The sequence below is a fragment of the Crotalus tigris genome, unplaced genomic scaffold, assembly GCF_016545835.1.
Source record: "Crotalus tigris isolate CLP2741 ecotype Arizona unplaced genomic scaffold, ASM1654583v1 scf7180000018691.1937549, whole genome shotgun sequence".
Taxonomy (NCBI): domain Eukaryota; kingdom Metazoa; phylum Chordata; class Lepidosauria; order Squamata; family Viperidae; genus Crotalus; species Crotalus tigris.
Window position 1 is genome coordinate 76547 of NW_024097150.1, and position 16953 is coordinate 93499.

Consider the following 16953-nt stretch of genomic DNA (forward strand, 5'->3'; position numbering starts at 1 on the left):
GCACTTGGATGGGAGATCATCAATACAGTTTAGAGATTAGGAAGTTGAATAATGTTGAGTAATCTGCAGATTGTATAATCATTTCTTCAACCCCTTTATGCTCACAAAAATGTTTAATGATTTAAACAACAAGGGCTTTGCCACTTTAGGCCACAGATTAACAGGTCTGTAATTTCTAGAGCCCTCCATATTTCCTAAATTTGCTGTCTTCTAGTCTTCTATGACGTTCATCTATTCTCCAGGATTCCAGTTAGTGGCTCTAATTCTTTCAGAATTCTAAAGTATAATTCATTGATCCTGGGGATTTCAGTTCCTTTTAATTAGCTAAGTATAGCCAGAATATAAACCATATTGCTGTATCACTTCAACAAGCTTTATTAATGACATAGCTGTCATACTAAGCTGTAATATCATCAGCATATAGAAAAATATAATATTTGTTACCAATCTCCATCTCACCTTTAATATTTGAATCCTATCTAATTGAATAAGCCATGGCTTGAAAACCAAATTGAAAATTAAAAGAAACAAGGTATATCCTTCTTGAATGCCTCAAAGTAATGTTGCATGATGAAGACCCAAGTTATGTTCCAGTGAACAGAAGATAACGGAAACATATATGTTCTTAAAATAGATCTTATGAATTCAGTCCAAATAATTTTTTTTTTATTAAAAAGTTTTACAAAAATTACAAAATATACCCCCAAACCCACCCACCCTACCCCCCTCCCCCACTTTCCAGAGCTGAATACAGGTTAACAAATATAATAATCATAATCTAACTAACATTAACCAACTATATAGATCAACAAATATAATGCGCTTTAACTCCCCTTTAACACAGAATAAACAATTTGCAAATAAACTTGATCATATAAACAAATTAAAATCCTAATTCAGGAACAATACAATATAATAAAAATTTCACTATAATAAACTATTAATAATAATAACAACAACAATAATAATATTCTAAAATTTATTCATAAAGTAAATGGAACTTTTTAGTCCCATATTTATTCTGAATATAATCTATCCATCTTCTCCAAACCGAAATACATCTCTCTTGTGAATGATCCTTCAAATAAGCTGAAATTTTTTCCATTTCTGCTAAATTTGAGACCTTAAGGGTCCATTGTTCTATAATCGGCAAGGAATCTTTCTTCCAATATTGCCCTACCAACAACCTTGCTGCTGTTATTAAATTCAACATCAAATTAATTTCTTTAACATCAAAATCTACAATAATACCCAACAAAAATAATTGAGGAGTAAACTTTATCTTTCTTTTAAAAATATTTTGAATGTTCCACCAAATTTTAATCCAAAAAGCTTTTATATTTCTACAAGTCCACCAAATATGAAAGTAAGTTGCGTCCAAACTACCACATCTCCAACATTTGGGCTGCAAATTAGGATACATACAGGACAACTTTTGGGAGTCCAAATGCCACCTATAAAACATTTTATAAAAATTTTCTCTCAAATTTTGAGCTTGAGTAAATTTTACATTTCTAACCCAAATTGTCTCCCATGTGTCCAATAGAATCGGCTCTTGAATATTTTGTGCCCATTTTACCATACAATCTTTAACTAACTCCGTTTCAGAATCCAATTCTATTAAAACATTATAAATTCTCTTTATATGGGCTTGAGATTGATCTTTAATCTGTTTTACCAAATTCACGTCATCTAAAGTAATACCAACCTTTTGATCTAGACTCCACCTAACTAGCAATTGATTATACTGAAACTAAGAGTAAACAATATTTTCTTGCTTCAACTCAGCTAAAGATTTTAATTGCCAATCCTTCCCTACCAGATTGAGTAATTCTTTATAAGAAATCCAATCCAGATTCACACCCCTAGATACTCCTTCTATCATGTGTCCAGGAATCCCCCAAATTGGAATTTTATAATTTAACCTATAATAATACTTCTTCCAGACACGTAATAAAGCATTTCTCAAAATATGAGATTTAAAAACCTGATCTACTTTTTTATTATAAATTAAATATGCATGCCATCCATATAATAAATCCCATCCCTCAAGAAAAAGTATATTCTTATTTGTTAAATTAAGCTAATCACTAACCAATGTCAAGGCCACCGCATCATAACACAATTTTAGATTAGGCGCCTTAAGTCCTCCTTTTTCACATGCATCTTGTATAATCTTAAACTTAACTCTTGGTTTTTTTCCCTGCCCAAATAAATTTGTTAATACCCTTCTGCCATTCATCTAAATTAGCATCTTTTTTTAAAATAGGTATCATTTGAAACAAAAAAGAAATTCTGGTAGAACATTCATTTTAATCACTGAAATTCTCCCCAGCAAAGATAATTGTAACTTTTTCCAGTCATTTAAGTCCTTTTGCACTTTTGCTCATAATGTCTCATAATTATTCTTATACAATTTTACATTAGAAGCTGTAATATATACTCCCAAATATTTAACTTTTTTTTACTATTTCAAAACCTGTTAACTTAATTAGCATTTCCTTTTCCACCATAGTCATATTTTTTGTTATTATTTTAGTCTTATTATTATTTACCTTAAAACCAGAAATTTTCCATATTGAGTTATAATTTTACTAAATCCATAACCGACTGAGTCAGTTGAGATAAAGTCACAACCAAATCATCAGCAAAAGCTCTCAATCTATAATCATTTTTGTTTATTTTTATTCCCTATATTATAGTTGATTCACGAATTTTAATTAATAAAATTTCCATTGTTAAAACAAATAACAATGGGGATAATGGACACCCCTGTCTTGTACCCTTTTCAATTTTAAATACCTCTGTTAATCCCCCATTAACTATAATTTGAGCCGATTGCTGTTGATATATAGCCTTAAGAGCATATCAGTCTAAATAATTTTAAATGCCCTTTTTCCATCTAGTGAAATTAGAACTTAGAACAGTTGCTTCCAATTTATCTGTAGCTATGTCCAAATATTATCTGATGGAAACTGCAGTCAAGATATTAGATGTGATATCTAGGTTTGTTAATTAAGCATGATTTCTACAGAAAATTTCCATGTGAGCATTTATTGTATTTTGTGTACATAACCATATTTCTTATGAGATTTGACTCTGCATTTTATATTGGAAAAAAAATCCATTATCCTTGGTATGAATTCTTTATGTAGATAAAATAGGTTTTTAAATTTTTGTTTTATTTATTCAAAGTACATACAGTGGACACTCCTGTTAAAATGCCAGAGGTAAATCACTTCACAATTATTTTCACCTTCAATAGAACATGTATACTGAATAATTCAATTGAAAAACAAACTGAAATTCTTTAAGGGGAAAAATAAGGGGTTTGTAGACTTTTTATATCCACTGTAATACTTATTTTCAGCCACATATCCAAAAGTAATTTACTGTAATATTTTATAAAATTTAGTAGGATGACAGTTTTACCCTCCAAAATTACATTTTAAAAGATACGATGTACAAGAAAATGGGATTGAAGAGGCATCAGGTGCCTCTTCTTGTTTTAAAAAAACAGCTGGGAGAACCCCTTCAGATTTGATAAATAATAGATTTCTACTAGCTGACTATTATGGATGAACAAAAGACCTGTTTGTTTCTAAGTGGAGGCAGCAGGGACAATCCTGCTTGTCTTTTCTCCATTTTATTTATTTATTACATTTTTATGCTGCCCATTTCATCCAGAAGGTGACTCTGGGCAGCTTACAAATGATAAAAAGGATAAATATAAAACAATTATATAAAAACAATTAAAATAAAAAGTGTTACATAGGAACCAAGACCAAGGGACAGAAGGCATGGGGATGAGGTCTTTTTATCCTATCAACCATCTCCAGCAAGGAGCATCTCCATTGGGACCCTATTTGCTCTGCAGCTTGTTGAAAGCTATTACAAACACATTCTTTTAATAGGCTCGCTTGGTATGAATAGGTAAGTAAAAATGTCCAATACAAATTATAACAGTAGCTTTTCTGAGTTTCTCTTTAATCTGTCAGGACTAATTTACTGCAGTTTTCTTTCATATAAACTGGGAAAATCTGCAATAATTCATGCCATTAGTAAATTTGTAATTGTATTTTTTTCTGTAAGCAATACAAGTAGCAGAGTCAAAATAACTTTTAAAATAAAATATAGTACACTATGGTAACAAAACAAGGGTAAATTCATTTTAAATCGTGTGGAGGAATATTGGCAGAGGGATGAGCAGATAGCTTCTATGATTAAAAATAAAATCCTTTTGCTTAGCTTTGACCTTCATTTCAGGTGACCAGACATTTTTATTATATATGGCCTTTTTACATTTACTTAAATTAGACAATGTAGTAAGTGTGAAAAAATCAAGGATAAAACTGAATGCTTGCCAACCTGAATTCCACATTGCTGAGGAGCCAGCCACAGGACCCAAGGTCTTGGATTAATTGTGATTTATAGCAAGAGAGAAGGTCAATGGAGACAGAATGAAAGTGTGCCAGGAAACTTAACAGTACGGTAGTCTCTCCAAATTTGTATTGAGAGCATCTTACATTGATTGAAAAAGTAGTACTCCAAGGTAGATTTCTTTTAGTTTGGAAATCAAAGCTAAGGAAAAAAAACCCTTCCTGTATTGGTCATGGTAATTATTATCAGTTCTCTTTTCTCTAAGCTATGTTTGCTTAAATAGTTACTGTAGATATCTCACACTGTAAAACATTATTACATTTTGCATTTAAAGTAATTGTTACCAAAATCCAATATTGTGGGGGTTGTTAGAATTTGGTTGTAGCTGAAACTGTATCTCTATCCATTGATATAGGCTGTGCTATAAAAAGGTTTATAGCTATATAGCAGAGTAAAAGAATATGTATTTACATATAATAAACATTTGGAAATGCTGGTTATTAAATACATGGTTGGACTATCTAAGAAGATGCAGTTTAGTGGTGAGAAAAGTCAGATCCAGCACTTAGGTAGGAAAAACTAAATGCATAGAATAGCCAATATCAGGCTCAACAATAGTAACTGTGAGAAGGATTCTGGTGTTGTAGTGGACCACCACTTAAGTATGAGCCAGCAGTGTGCTTCAGGAGTCAAAGAAGCCAATGCAGTCCTAGGTTGCCTCAATAGAGGGATAGTGTCAAGATCATGAGAAGTGAAAGTATTGTTCTCCAGCATCGGAGATGGAGAATCCACCAATGGGTTAACTCTGCCTTCCTGCCCATTAGACCAAGTCAGCCAAATTTGCCACGTCCGTCCTTGGGTGGCCCCTCCCAGTCTTGACTTGGTCTTCAGCCCAGATGGACGTGACAAATCTGGCTCCTGGTCTAAGGCAGGTAGCAGAGAATAATACATTGGTGGATTCTGTTCTCCTCATTCACAGCCTATTCAGCAGCGCTGGGACAACTGCTGGATGAAATAGGCTGTAGAAGGCAAGGGGGAGGGGGTTTTCCTTTCCCAATTTAAACTTCTACTGAGATTCAGCTCTTCTCAAAAGGGGGAAACCCCTGATCAGCTGTTCAGCGCTGGGATCAGCGCGACAGCAGATTTCAATTCCCAGGCAAGGGGAAAGCCCTGATCAGCTGCTGAGCGTCTGGCTCAGGACGGCAGCCAGCCCATCGGGTCCCTGGGGGAGGGAGGAATTCCCTCTGTCTCTTCGTTACACGCGAAAATCGGCTGGCAATCTTCTTGCGTTCCTTCTACTGGGGGGGGGGAACACCTAGCAGACAAAGAAAGCTTCCATGTTCCCTTTTGAGAAATCTGATTTGAGCGAGGGGAAATTCTGACCGATCGCTCCATCGCTGCGTTTGCTTGCCCTGGACGCCATTTTGGACGCCAGAACACGCTGCAGCTACAGGGGAGAATTCATTTCTTCTCCAGCTTTCAATTTCCCGCCGCAAGGGTGGAAGTCCTACAGGTGACTGCCCCTTCCTTAAGAGAAGCCATTCCGGTCGCCATTTTGGCTACTGGAACAAACGTGGCAGCCGACCCTGATTATTTAAGTTTTTTTTAAATCTCTGATGGAGTTCTTTCTGAGTCTCGCGGGCAAGAAAGAGCGAGGATCAGTTTCTTTGTTTTTCCCCTGAAGTAGGGGAGTGCCACATGGCGACGGAACCGACCGCTTTCTCCCTCAGTCTTTTTTTGTCACAGCTGTTCTTTCTTGTTAAACTTTGAAGATCACAAACACAGTTTAGCTTTTCCCAGGTTTTGCCAAGTCTAATAAGTCATAGATATCATAGTCTTCATCCACCACTAGGTGTCAGCAACTATTTGTTTTTCAATTTCCAAAATGAACAGTTATCTTTAAAATGAGAGTCTTAACCATTCAAAAAATTTTAGATTTATCCAGATTTAAGTTTTAAATTTAAAATTTTATATTTATTTCACTTCCATATATTTTGATCCTCCATAAAAACGATTAATTCGCTGGTTCCATTAGTATAAGGGTGGGGCGGAAATCCCCCCTTCCATTTCAGAGGTATTTTGCTTCTTGGAGATCTTTTCCAGGAAATTAAATGTAGAATAGAAAAGAGAAGATCAAATTTCTCACCCAGTTTCAAGCACGCTGTTCAAAGTTGTGCTGGTTAGTGCTTTGGGACTTCAGTTGCCAAAGCAACTTTTTCCTGTCGGGTTAGAAGGCTTTCCCCAAGTCAAATGGAACGGCCGATCCAGAATCGCTGGAGCACCCTTCTTTCTTTGTCGCCTCTCCAGAGCGACTTAGACCCATTTAGGGTCCCCAGGCGAAATTAGCCGTGGGGGTCCAGAGAATCCGCAAACCCGTGATTGGTCGCTACTGCGCAAAACTGGAAGTCCAGGCTTGTGTTTTCTATTTAATCTGATTAATTTGCAGTCATAGGCATTGTATCAATATACATTCTACAGGCAGAAATAAAGCATTAGAAGATCTGCCTTCTAATATAGAAGGAACTATCTGTAAATGAGGTATCTCAAATAATACAGATGGTAACACTATATTTCTAGGATTGTTCTTGCAATGACTTTTATTAAATTTACAGCTGTAACAATAGTTATGATAATATGTGAGATGTTCTTTGTGTATATTTTTTTAAAATACCATTTATCATTTATTTAATTCTCTTGAATTGGTTTATAATTGATATTCAGTGATGATAGCTATTGATTTTAAAGGTCAGTGGAGAAATTCATTGACCATAAGCTTTTAATGGTTCTCCGTTTTCATGTAATGGAAACAATGTGTTTCTAGTCCTGGAGGGCTATAGCCTTCATTGTTGAGCTTCTTGATGGCATCTGGCTTCTGTCTGTTGAAAACTGAATAGTGAATTTCATGGGGCTATGACCTGATTTGGTAAGGCAGTTTTTATGTAAATAGCCAGTTTAACCGATTAAGTAGGTTGCTAGCAAACTGTATCTATCTTGGCTTTGTATTTGCGGTACTATGGCAACTTCTGTTGTGTTAGTCTCTCTTTTTTAGCCAGGAACACAGCAGAGCAGTTGCATCTTAATGCAATTGAGCCTATTGTTGGCTTGTTCAGTGAAAAAAGAGACCTACTTACATTTTTCAATATAGCTCTATAGTAGAACATTAAGATATTGAGTGTGGTTGGTGGTTAGAAAAATGCAATATTATGCTTTTGGGTGCAGACCATAATGATATGAAAGAACAAGAAAGGGTTGGCCTGAATAACTTGTTTTGTAAGCCACCCCACACTATGCTGCCTTGTAGCCTCATCAAAAAGAAAAAAATTGTAACACTTTAAACATTGTAGGGGCATTTCTTTTGCTTACTTTGTTCCCTGTAGAAATTACTCTACAGTGAAATAAAATTCTGTAGCTAACATTTATTTTAAATAGAAAAAACCCCACAGAGGTATCATTAAGTCATGTTGTTGATACACAACTTCTTGAATAGAAATACTTTTAGCACCTTTTTTTCATTGTTGATGGTGAAAACAACCATTGTACACATTCATTTAACTGTGGATTAAAAATGGTAACTGAATACCTGAACAGTGCAAATGACTTGGCAAAATTATATGTGTCCCAGTGATTATCATATGATTCCTGGTTATACAGTTGGAAATTATCATCTCTGTTTAATTAGATTAACTCCTGTTTTTTTCACTCTACTTTCACTCTACTTTTTACTCTACTTGGAACCAGCAATCAATACAGACTTCAAAATATGAGACTTTGGAAGAGCTGAATGGTGTGCAGAACCCATCAGAATGCAAGCTGCCTTTTCATTGAGTTACAGTTAAAGAAGAAAAATTTAAGGTGGGGGGGGGAGTTACTTGTTATTCAGAGTAAACCTACCATGACTGTTCCTCTAACACAGACATGACAAACACACGACGTCACGTGACATTGCGCGGCTATCAGCTTTTTCTCCATTGCCGGTAATGGGATGGGCGCGGTTTCCTGGTGACGCATCAGGCTCACGGACCGGCAATTTGACACCCCTGCTCTAACAATATCCACAGGAAACTGAATGCAGCTGCTATTAAGCATTGGTAAAAACCTTGAGCTTGATTCCTAGTAGCTTTACAATTCCATGTAGTTTTCTTCATGGTAATACAGAAATACAGTAGTCTGCCACTGCCACGTTCTAAGATATTTTTGTTGTCTTCCATATATAGCCTACAATTCTTGTATTCCTTGATGATCTCCTATCCTTGTCTGTCTAATTCCAGACGAACTCATGCCAAATTCTACCCATCTGTTTATTTCCACTTAATCCTATTACCTGAGTATATGTCCCAGTGAATTTATAGCTGATTAAATATACATATATTGGTCAGTTAATCGTCTGTTCTATGTAATGCAACTGGGATGGGAAAGATGTTTCTAATATATTATTCAAATTTAAAATGCTCAGATTAGATGAGCAGAAAAATATTAAATAGTGCTTCTTCTTCCAGTAAGTGGTATTTTAAATTAATTCTTACTTAACAACCATTTGTTCAGTGACTTTCAAAATTATGACGACGCTGACCAAATGGTAGTTATGGCGGATCCCCAAAGTTACAGGCATTGCAGTGTCCCCACAATCACCTGATAAAAATCTGGGTGCTTGGAACCTGCCTACATTTATAAATGCCAGGTATACTTCAAATTCCACTACTCACCTATTCCCCCCTCCCCCCATCCCTGCCCTTTTGGCCATCCAACACTCTGCTGCTCCCAACCACTGCTGTTCCCCATTGCTCTCAGCTGACCATGGCCATCTTCTTCCTCCCATTGCTGAAGAAGAACACCCAGTTGAGGCAGTTGCTGACCCTTCACAAAGCCTCTCTGATAATAATTTGTGGCTTCCTTTCCAGAGGCCAACATACAAAGTAAATGGAGAAGCTGGCAGTAAGTCAAGTCACATGAGGCCCTTGCTTAATGACCCATTACATCTTGGTAGGGTTAGGGCCTCTTCTGAATTTCAGTAGTGTTATTGGGCTTAAATAACTACCAGGCTTGAAAGAAGATGAGCCCAAGAGTCAGTCTTTTGGAATGATTGATCTTCTTTGTGTGCTGTTTCAGAGAAAATTTACTTTCCTACCCTAAGAAGAAACACCACCATCAATTAAAATCGGAGGTGTCAGGCCCATGACCAGAAAAAAAGTACAATATCTTAACACATAGGAAAGATTGCATATCCAAATATGATTTTAAATTTTCATTGTTGCCAGCCTCATGGTACAGGAACCATTGTTTATATCCAGATGCTTCAGAATGGTTAACATTTAGTATAACATCTTACAATACTTGAATTAGATTCAAATATTTTATAATTAACGATGTCTTTGGCTACATTGATTAATAGATATATATCTGTGAAATGCAATATGAGAAGTATCATGTATAATGGAATTCAAGCCCGATCTTTGGGGATTCCTACCTATCACAGCTCTGTGACTTCCAGGGATTTCTGTGGCCGATTCTTTACCCAAAGAGTTGAGTACCATTAAATAAATTTATGTACAGTACTTATTTCTTGAATTCTGCAAACAGTTAAAGTTGTAGAGAAATTGCAGTAACATGAAAGAAAGTTTCAGTTGTTTCTCCATTTCAGAAAATCAGAAATCTGATAATAAGAATAAATGATATGACTTTTAACAAGCCTCCTGTGTAACAGCAACGTAAGCAGCAGTGTGGGGGGGAGGTTGAGCTGTGTAATGTAGGAGGTTCTAATACCAGGATTAGCTGTTTATTTTTGCATCTCTGCAGACTTTGATGCAAAGCAGCAGATGTTTGTCACGGGAGAGCTGCCTCTGCCTCACCTATGTTAATTTTAACTTGCTTATGTGTCTAGGAACATTGGCACATTGGGATTTTCTGTAAACCTTCTGATATTTCAGATTGAGAATAGAGCCAGAATGAGAAAACTGAGACAGGTGTCACACCATTGCAACGTTCTGTGTTTTTCCAGGTATGGCCTTTGATTTGGCCTCCTGTTTTATGAACGCAGTAGAATCTTTTCACATTTTCCTTTCTTCTGCAGCCTCCTCTTCCCCACAGAGGCCTCCTTCTGAGAGTTGGGGAAATTCATATGATATTGTAGGGATTGTTGCAACAAAGGGGACATACCAAACCTTGGAAGCATTCTTACCTTTTTGGCTCTAGCTTATTGCATATCTATATTGTCTGTCTATCTATTTGAACGTTTCTTATAATGATATTAGCCTTTTGACTATCATAAACAGGAACAATAGCATTTACATGTCACCTAATGTTTAGGTTCTACTTATCTAGTGCAACTTCCGTTTTAGTTACTTAAAATTATTTTTAGAAGTTACTGCTAAAAAGCAACAGTGTTTTTTTTAAATTTTCTAGTTTCTCATTATCGAATTTCATAAACCAACCAATCAACAAAATAATTATTATAGTTTTTATTTCCTGGCATGTTATTGACCTCCATAGTTTGGTGTATAATTGTTTTTCTTTTCCACATCTCTGCTACAAATTCTGTTAGGTCTTAATCTTGTATTTGTCTCTCAACTGTAAGACCTGCTAAATAAATGGATTTCTTACAAGAATTAAGTATGAATACACTTTATAATTGTGTAAATTGTATGCAATAGGTCTTAAACTTTCTGCATTTGTACTTGCTTTTAAAGAAAAAAAAAAAACCAAAACCATTCTCCCAAAATTGAATAACAAGAAGTAAAACGATTAATTCAATAAAATAAAATAAAATAAATAACAGTTCTCATAGACTATGTTCATACAAAATGAACATTATACAGAATCTATTTGCTTTAGTTCAGCTCTTTTTGCAAAGAGGATCAGATAACTGCATCCAGATATTATTATTAAAAACTTAGCTGTGTGTGTGTGTGTGTGTGTGTGTGTGTGTGTGTGTATCTGCATGCAGTTATTTTCTTAGCAAGTCAAATTATTTGTTAATTACAAAATTCTAGTCTGAGACTGGCTTGTTAGAGGAGAAAGAAATGTTTCTTGGTAAACATTTGATTGCTATAACTCTCTGTAAGAGGAACCCGTTCAGAGTTTATATACAACAGTGTATTTCAGCATGGTTGCTTACTAGTGATAGGGTAGAATTCATAGCAGTTGTTGCCAAATGTCCATATATATATCTTTGTAGAAAAAAGTCTTAAACATATAGTCTTAAAAGTCATGGTGATGTTAGAATTATGTTCCATGATGCAAATGATTTGAATAAAATGCTTGCATAATTTTATATTATGATGCAAAAGAACTTTAATAGATCATTTGAGTCATTTGTGCTATGATACAATGCAACATCTCTTGCCATTACATCTGTCGATGTTCGTGGATATATTAAATTTATATTTTAAATAAATTAAACTAATTTCTTTGTGTTATTCCCATTAACATTGGCTATTTCACAAGAACTCACATGATGAAAATCTTTCTTCCCAGATCATTCCACATCAAGTGGTACTTCCTTGTTTAAGCCCAGCCGCTCGTTGGTCTCGATTCCCACAGCCCATGTAATGCCATCTCATATCAACACTTCGCTTTCAAAACATAGGGATCCTCTCAAGTCCAACTCTACAAAGTGGAGCACAAGCCTTTTGAGATCTGCTCAAAGCAGGCATCAGGGCATGTTGGACAGCTCTCTCGATATGAAAGATTTGAGGCCTGTAAGGAAGTGGTCATCGTTGTCTAAACTCAGCACACCTCTTAGTTGTAACCAGGATGGGGATGTTTATTCAGCAGAATGCAGGACCAACTTGGATACAAATGGAAGAGACAAGACTGTTTCACCACAATTAAGAAAAAGTGGGTCAAATTGCTTGTACAATAGTATGGAACTATTAAAGTCTGAGGACAGAGAAAATGGGAAGAAAAAAAATTCTACTTTGAATTGCAAATACAAATTTGAAAGTTGCAGCAAAGAAGATTGGGGGGTTCCTGATGCCTCAAACAGGAGACATGCCTTAGATATGACCTATAGTGCCTTACCTGAAAGCAAGCCTGCTCCATTAAACTCTGAAGCTTTTCATCAAGAATATATAACTTTGGAACCACAGGCTGCAGTTTCCATTCAGTCTTCTGAGAGGACTCAGAGGTGGCTTACAGAACAATTTCGTACAAACCCTCCAGAATCCAGGCCTTCTGAGGAATCATATAGCCTATCTCCTTGGCAGTTACAGCAACTTGAAGGACTTAGAACAGGAAGTGAACATCTGCAGGTAAGAATCAAACTTCGGTGTTTGCTGCCACCAAGTGGATAATGAGAAAAATAATATCAGACATATTTCTATTCAATGAATAAGTTTGTATCTACTCTTCTGTTTTATTATAAATGCTTTCATTGAAACCAATTGAGATAGCAGTTGTTATAAAATGGTGCTAACATATTTCACTTAATTTGTCCCAGGTTTTTTTTTCTTTCTCCAAATGTAAATATTGGAAGGAGCATTAAATATGAATATGTTGCTTGAACAGGAATCCACAGAGAGGCAGTGGTAACACATGCATTACACTATTATCACATCAATGCTGTAACTTACATACTTGTGCCAGTTATCATACACATATAGTCATATTAAGCTTTTGGCAGCCTACTTCAACCCAAAGCAGGATTCTCCTAGCATTTCCTTTGACAAAATTTATTTGAAAAGAAATGGAATAAAGTTGCAGAAACTTCAGCAACTGGACTGCTTTTCCTTTAGAACACACATATTCAAGCAGAGAGTTCTTATGTTACCATTACAAATCATTTTTTAATTGATGGCCACATATGGCCATACAAAGAAAGAGGGGAAATGCCCAAAGTAAACACTCCTTAAGACAGCAGCATATTTTTTCAGGCTTACACAGATGTCTGGAAAATGGTGGGCTGCTTCTACAAATATCAAAGGGGCATGTGCAAGATCAGAAAACATATTTGAAGCTTTTTGTTTTTTTGATACCTTCAAGTCAGCATTGATTTCTGGAAACTGGTCTAGTTCCTGTAGTTTTATAGGCAAGGTTTTTCAGAAGTGGTTTGCCTGCTTCTTAGAGGGAATGACTGGCCCGAGGATGTTCAGTTGACTTTTTGCTTCAGTGGGACTAGAACTCAATGATGATGATGATGGTGATGAGGATGAAATTTATTTCAGTGCTCTCCTGCTTTCTAGCCTGGTACCTTAACCAGTACACCAAACTAGCACACCAAATCCTATTTATTTATTTAAACAAACAAGTGTTTCTTTTTCAGTTTGTTTATTGCTGCAATTTAAATGCTTCTCAATTCTAAAAAGGCTTTGAGGGGTTTGACTGTTTTTGCATAGCATGAATGGTTCAGGTGACAGAAACACAGCCAACTTCTCCCATTTACCTATATATTTAGCTTAGCTTGTTAATTGCAAACACTGACATTTTGTGACTAGACATCACTTATTCAGCAAGCGTACCTCAGTCCCCTCGTGGTTCTTTATTCTACCTAATATCAAGGTGCTGGTGGATAAGATGACATCCACGTAATTTGATGTAGAGCGCTGGGTAATTCAAAAAGAATCAGTGTTCCTTTGCAATTCAGGTAAATTGAAAAACAAAATATCTGTGTAATAGACTGCTTCTTAAACTTAAGTCCTTGACTCACTTCATTCCAGTCAGCCAAAACTCTTCAGGATGATAATAGGATTTACTGTGGCAGTAAATATTAACATCATGGTTAGCATCAATTGTGCATTGAACTTCTGTGGTCCTTGCAAGGAGAAATTAGAAGCTGCTCTTTCTATATTGTAGCAAAACTATAAAGGAGAGAGAGAAGAAGCACCAGTATGGAGCCTTGGCAATGTTTTTTGCCTTGCCAGTAAGAAAGGAGTACTTAGATTTATTAGATATAACTAGCACTTATAAACTTCAATTTATAAACTTCAATAAAGCACAGTATTTAATAGTTAGTAGAACCCTATAAGGTAGGCTGTTTTCTTTTGCCGTATGGTAGAGGGCTAAGACTGAAGGAAGGAGTAGCGTTTTAGGTAAAGCCCTTTAGTGGGTTTAGAGTAGAAGCAAGATTAAAAGTAAAGTCTTTGTTGTTTCTTAGCCTGTTGACTATAATAGTTGACCACATAACAGATTTGTCAGGTATGTCATAATTAGGAAGAATAATTATGTAACAGTTTCATTTAACATTCCCAATGTGATACAGAACAGTAATAAATGATATGAAAATAATAATTGTAACACTATTTGGATACAGATACACGCAAATATTCTACTTCCATGTCATAATTCTAATATGACCAGGATCCTTTGCTAGCTGTTAATAATATATATTTAAAATAATAAAAGAGGAAAAATTGGTTTTCTGTCCTTTAGAACGCTTTAATAAGATTTTTTTTCTTTAATAACTTTACAAATCCAATAGTGGTGAAGATTCATTTATATGCCTAGGTTTTATTGTGTGTTGTGAAAATAATTTTATACTGAGAAATAGAGGAAGTCATAATCCAATCAAGTCATATAATTTGAGTTTTCCTCTCTTTTGGTTTTTTTTTCCACCCTTGTGATGTTGCTGCTGCTGAGTTAGTGAGGAAATTAAAATAATTAATATTGTCATACATATTGGTAGAGATGGAACATGTTATCTTCTTTTTCATTACTCAGTAAAAATGACAATGTTGATACATTAAAATAAATGACATAATGAATCAGTAATGCAATGTATTTATTAAAGTATTGATACTGACTTTTGCATGCAGGTAGACTTCGACTTATGACTACAATTGAGTTCAATGTTTCCATTGCTAAGCAAGGCAGTTAAGTGAGTCACATCCCATTTTAGGACCTTTTTGCTATGGTTGTTAAGTGAATCACTGCAGTTGTTAAATGAATCATGTGGTCGTTATGCAAATCTGGATACCTCCATTGACTTTGCTTGTCAGAAGCCTGTTGGGAACATTGCAAATGTTGATCATATGATTCCAGGACAATGCAACTGTCATAAATACATGCTATTGCCAAGTACCCAAATTATGATCATGTGACTTTTGGGATATTACAATGGTTGTAAGTATGATAACTATTCATAAGTCACTTTTTTCAGTGCCACTGTAACTTCAAATAGTCATTTAACAAATGATTGTAAGTCTGTATGTGTGTAGGTTTTTTTTTTTTTTTTTTTTACTAATTGTAGTCTTCCTATAAATCTCAACAAGGTGCAGCAATTGCTTGTTGGTTGTTCTTGAAATTCCTCAAAATGTCAAATTTTACTGTATTCCAGGTCATATTTAAATAAGAGCCCCCTCCCCCCAAATAGAACAAGATATTTGTGTTTTCAATGGCAACATTCCAGGCGCCAGAAACCAAGGCTAGTGGCCTAAGTAATGCTGAGAACAGAGAGTTATAATCTGCTAAAGTAAATCTGAAATTTTAAAATAACTAAAGTATAGATGAGTTACTCAAATGTGTAAAAAGATGTCCATAAAAGTGTATACTCAGACATTCTACCATGTTTCTAGATTATCAGTAGTTTTTTGTTATAATTATTTGTATTTTTTAAAAAGATTACAAAATTTTGTAGCTGTTTTCTGAACATATGGCATCAAATTTAGTTTGTCTTGTAACACTTATTACATTGCCAGAATTCTCAAGTTTCTGAAAATGACTCTTGTCCTAAAATGGGCATATAGGCACATACTTCCCAATACAGGTAGTCCTTGGGTTATGATAACAATTTGGATCAGAATTGCCATCCCTAAGCAATGCATTCGTAAAGTGTGATGCTACATGACCATGTCACTTAGTGATGACAGTTCCACCAGTCCCAGATGCTGTCATTAAGGACTGCAAGGGTGGTTAAGTGAGGACCTCAAGTAACTGTGACTTCCAAGTTCCTGTGAGTTTTCCATTGACTTTGATTGTGGGAAACTGGCAGAGGACATCAGAAATTTCATCACACTTAGAGTATAATTTCACTGGGTGTTTCATTTCTGTGTGAAATATAGATAAGAAGAGAAGAAGTGGCAAATGGCAATATTTTGCTTACAAAAAAATTGTGCATTCTTAGTTTCTTAAATCTGCTTGAAATTATAATTTGCAATCTCATCACAACAAAAATCTATAGATAAAAAAACCTTAAAGTTATATGTTCTAATTGTCTTTTAGATTCCTCTCATCTGGCATGAAAGGCATATGGAGTGAGTAATTGAATTGGACTTAGTCGGAAACTTTCTAACAGTAGTGACTTTGAGAGGCAGAAACCTCCCCCAAATAAAACCTCACAATAGAAACAGGCTTGGAAGTAACTTACATAAACTGTGGGAAGGTTAATATGCTTTTAGTGGAAAGAGTATTCTATGATTTGTTAAACATGTTATTACAATAATACTCTATTCCAGTGGTGGCGAACATATGGCATGGGAGCCAGAGGCGGCACTCGGAGTCCTCTCTGTGGGCACACGTGCCGTTGCCCCAGACTTGCCTCCCCCTGTGACCCCCTCCTCACCAGCAGCCCTCCTGGAGAAGAGTCGCCCCCAAGCATGGCCCACGTGGAGCAGTGCAGTCAAGGACATGGCAGCCAGGCAGACA

At 35.6% G+C, this 16953-nt stretch overlaps 1 protein-coding gene across 3 annotated transcripts in view; it reads left to right on the plus strand.

Moving 5' to 3' along the window:
* The window catches only part of CEP85L (centrosomal protein 85 like), a 122899-nt gene that overhangs the window by 42842 nt on the left and 63104 nt on the right, over positions 1-16953 (plus strand). For all 3 annotated transcript variants that reach the window (XM_039355476.1, XM_039355477.1, XM_039355474.1), the window contains one exon: positions 11851-12626. In XM_039355476.1, coding sequence (XP_039211410.1) covers positions 11851-12626 — 776 coding nt within the window. The remainder of the gene's footprint in view (positions 1-11850; positions 12627-16953) is intronic.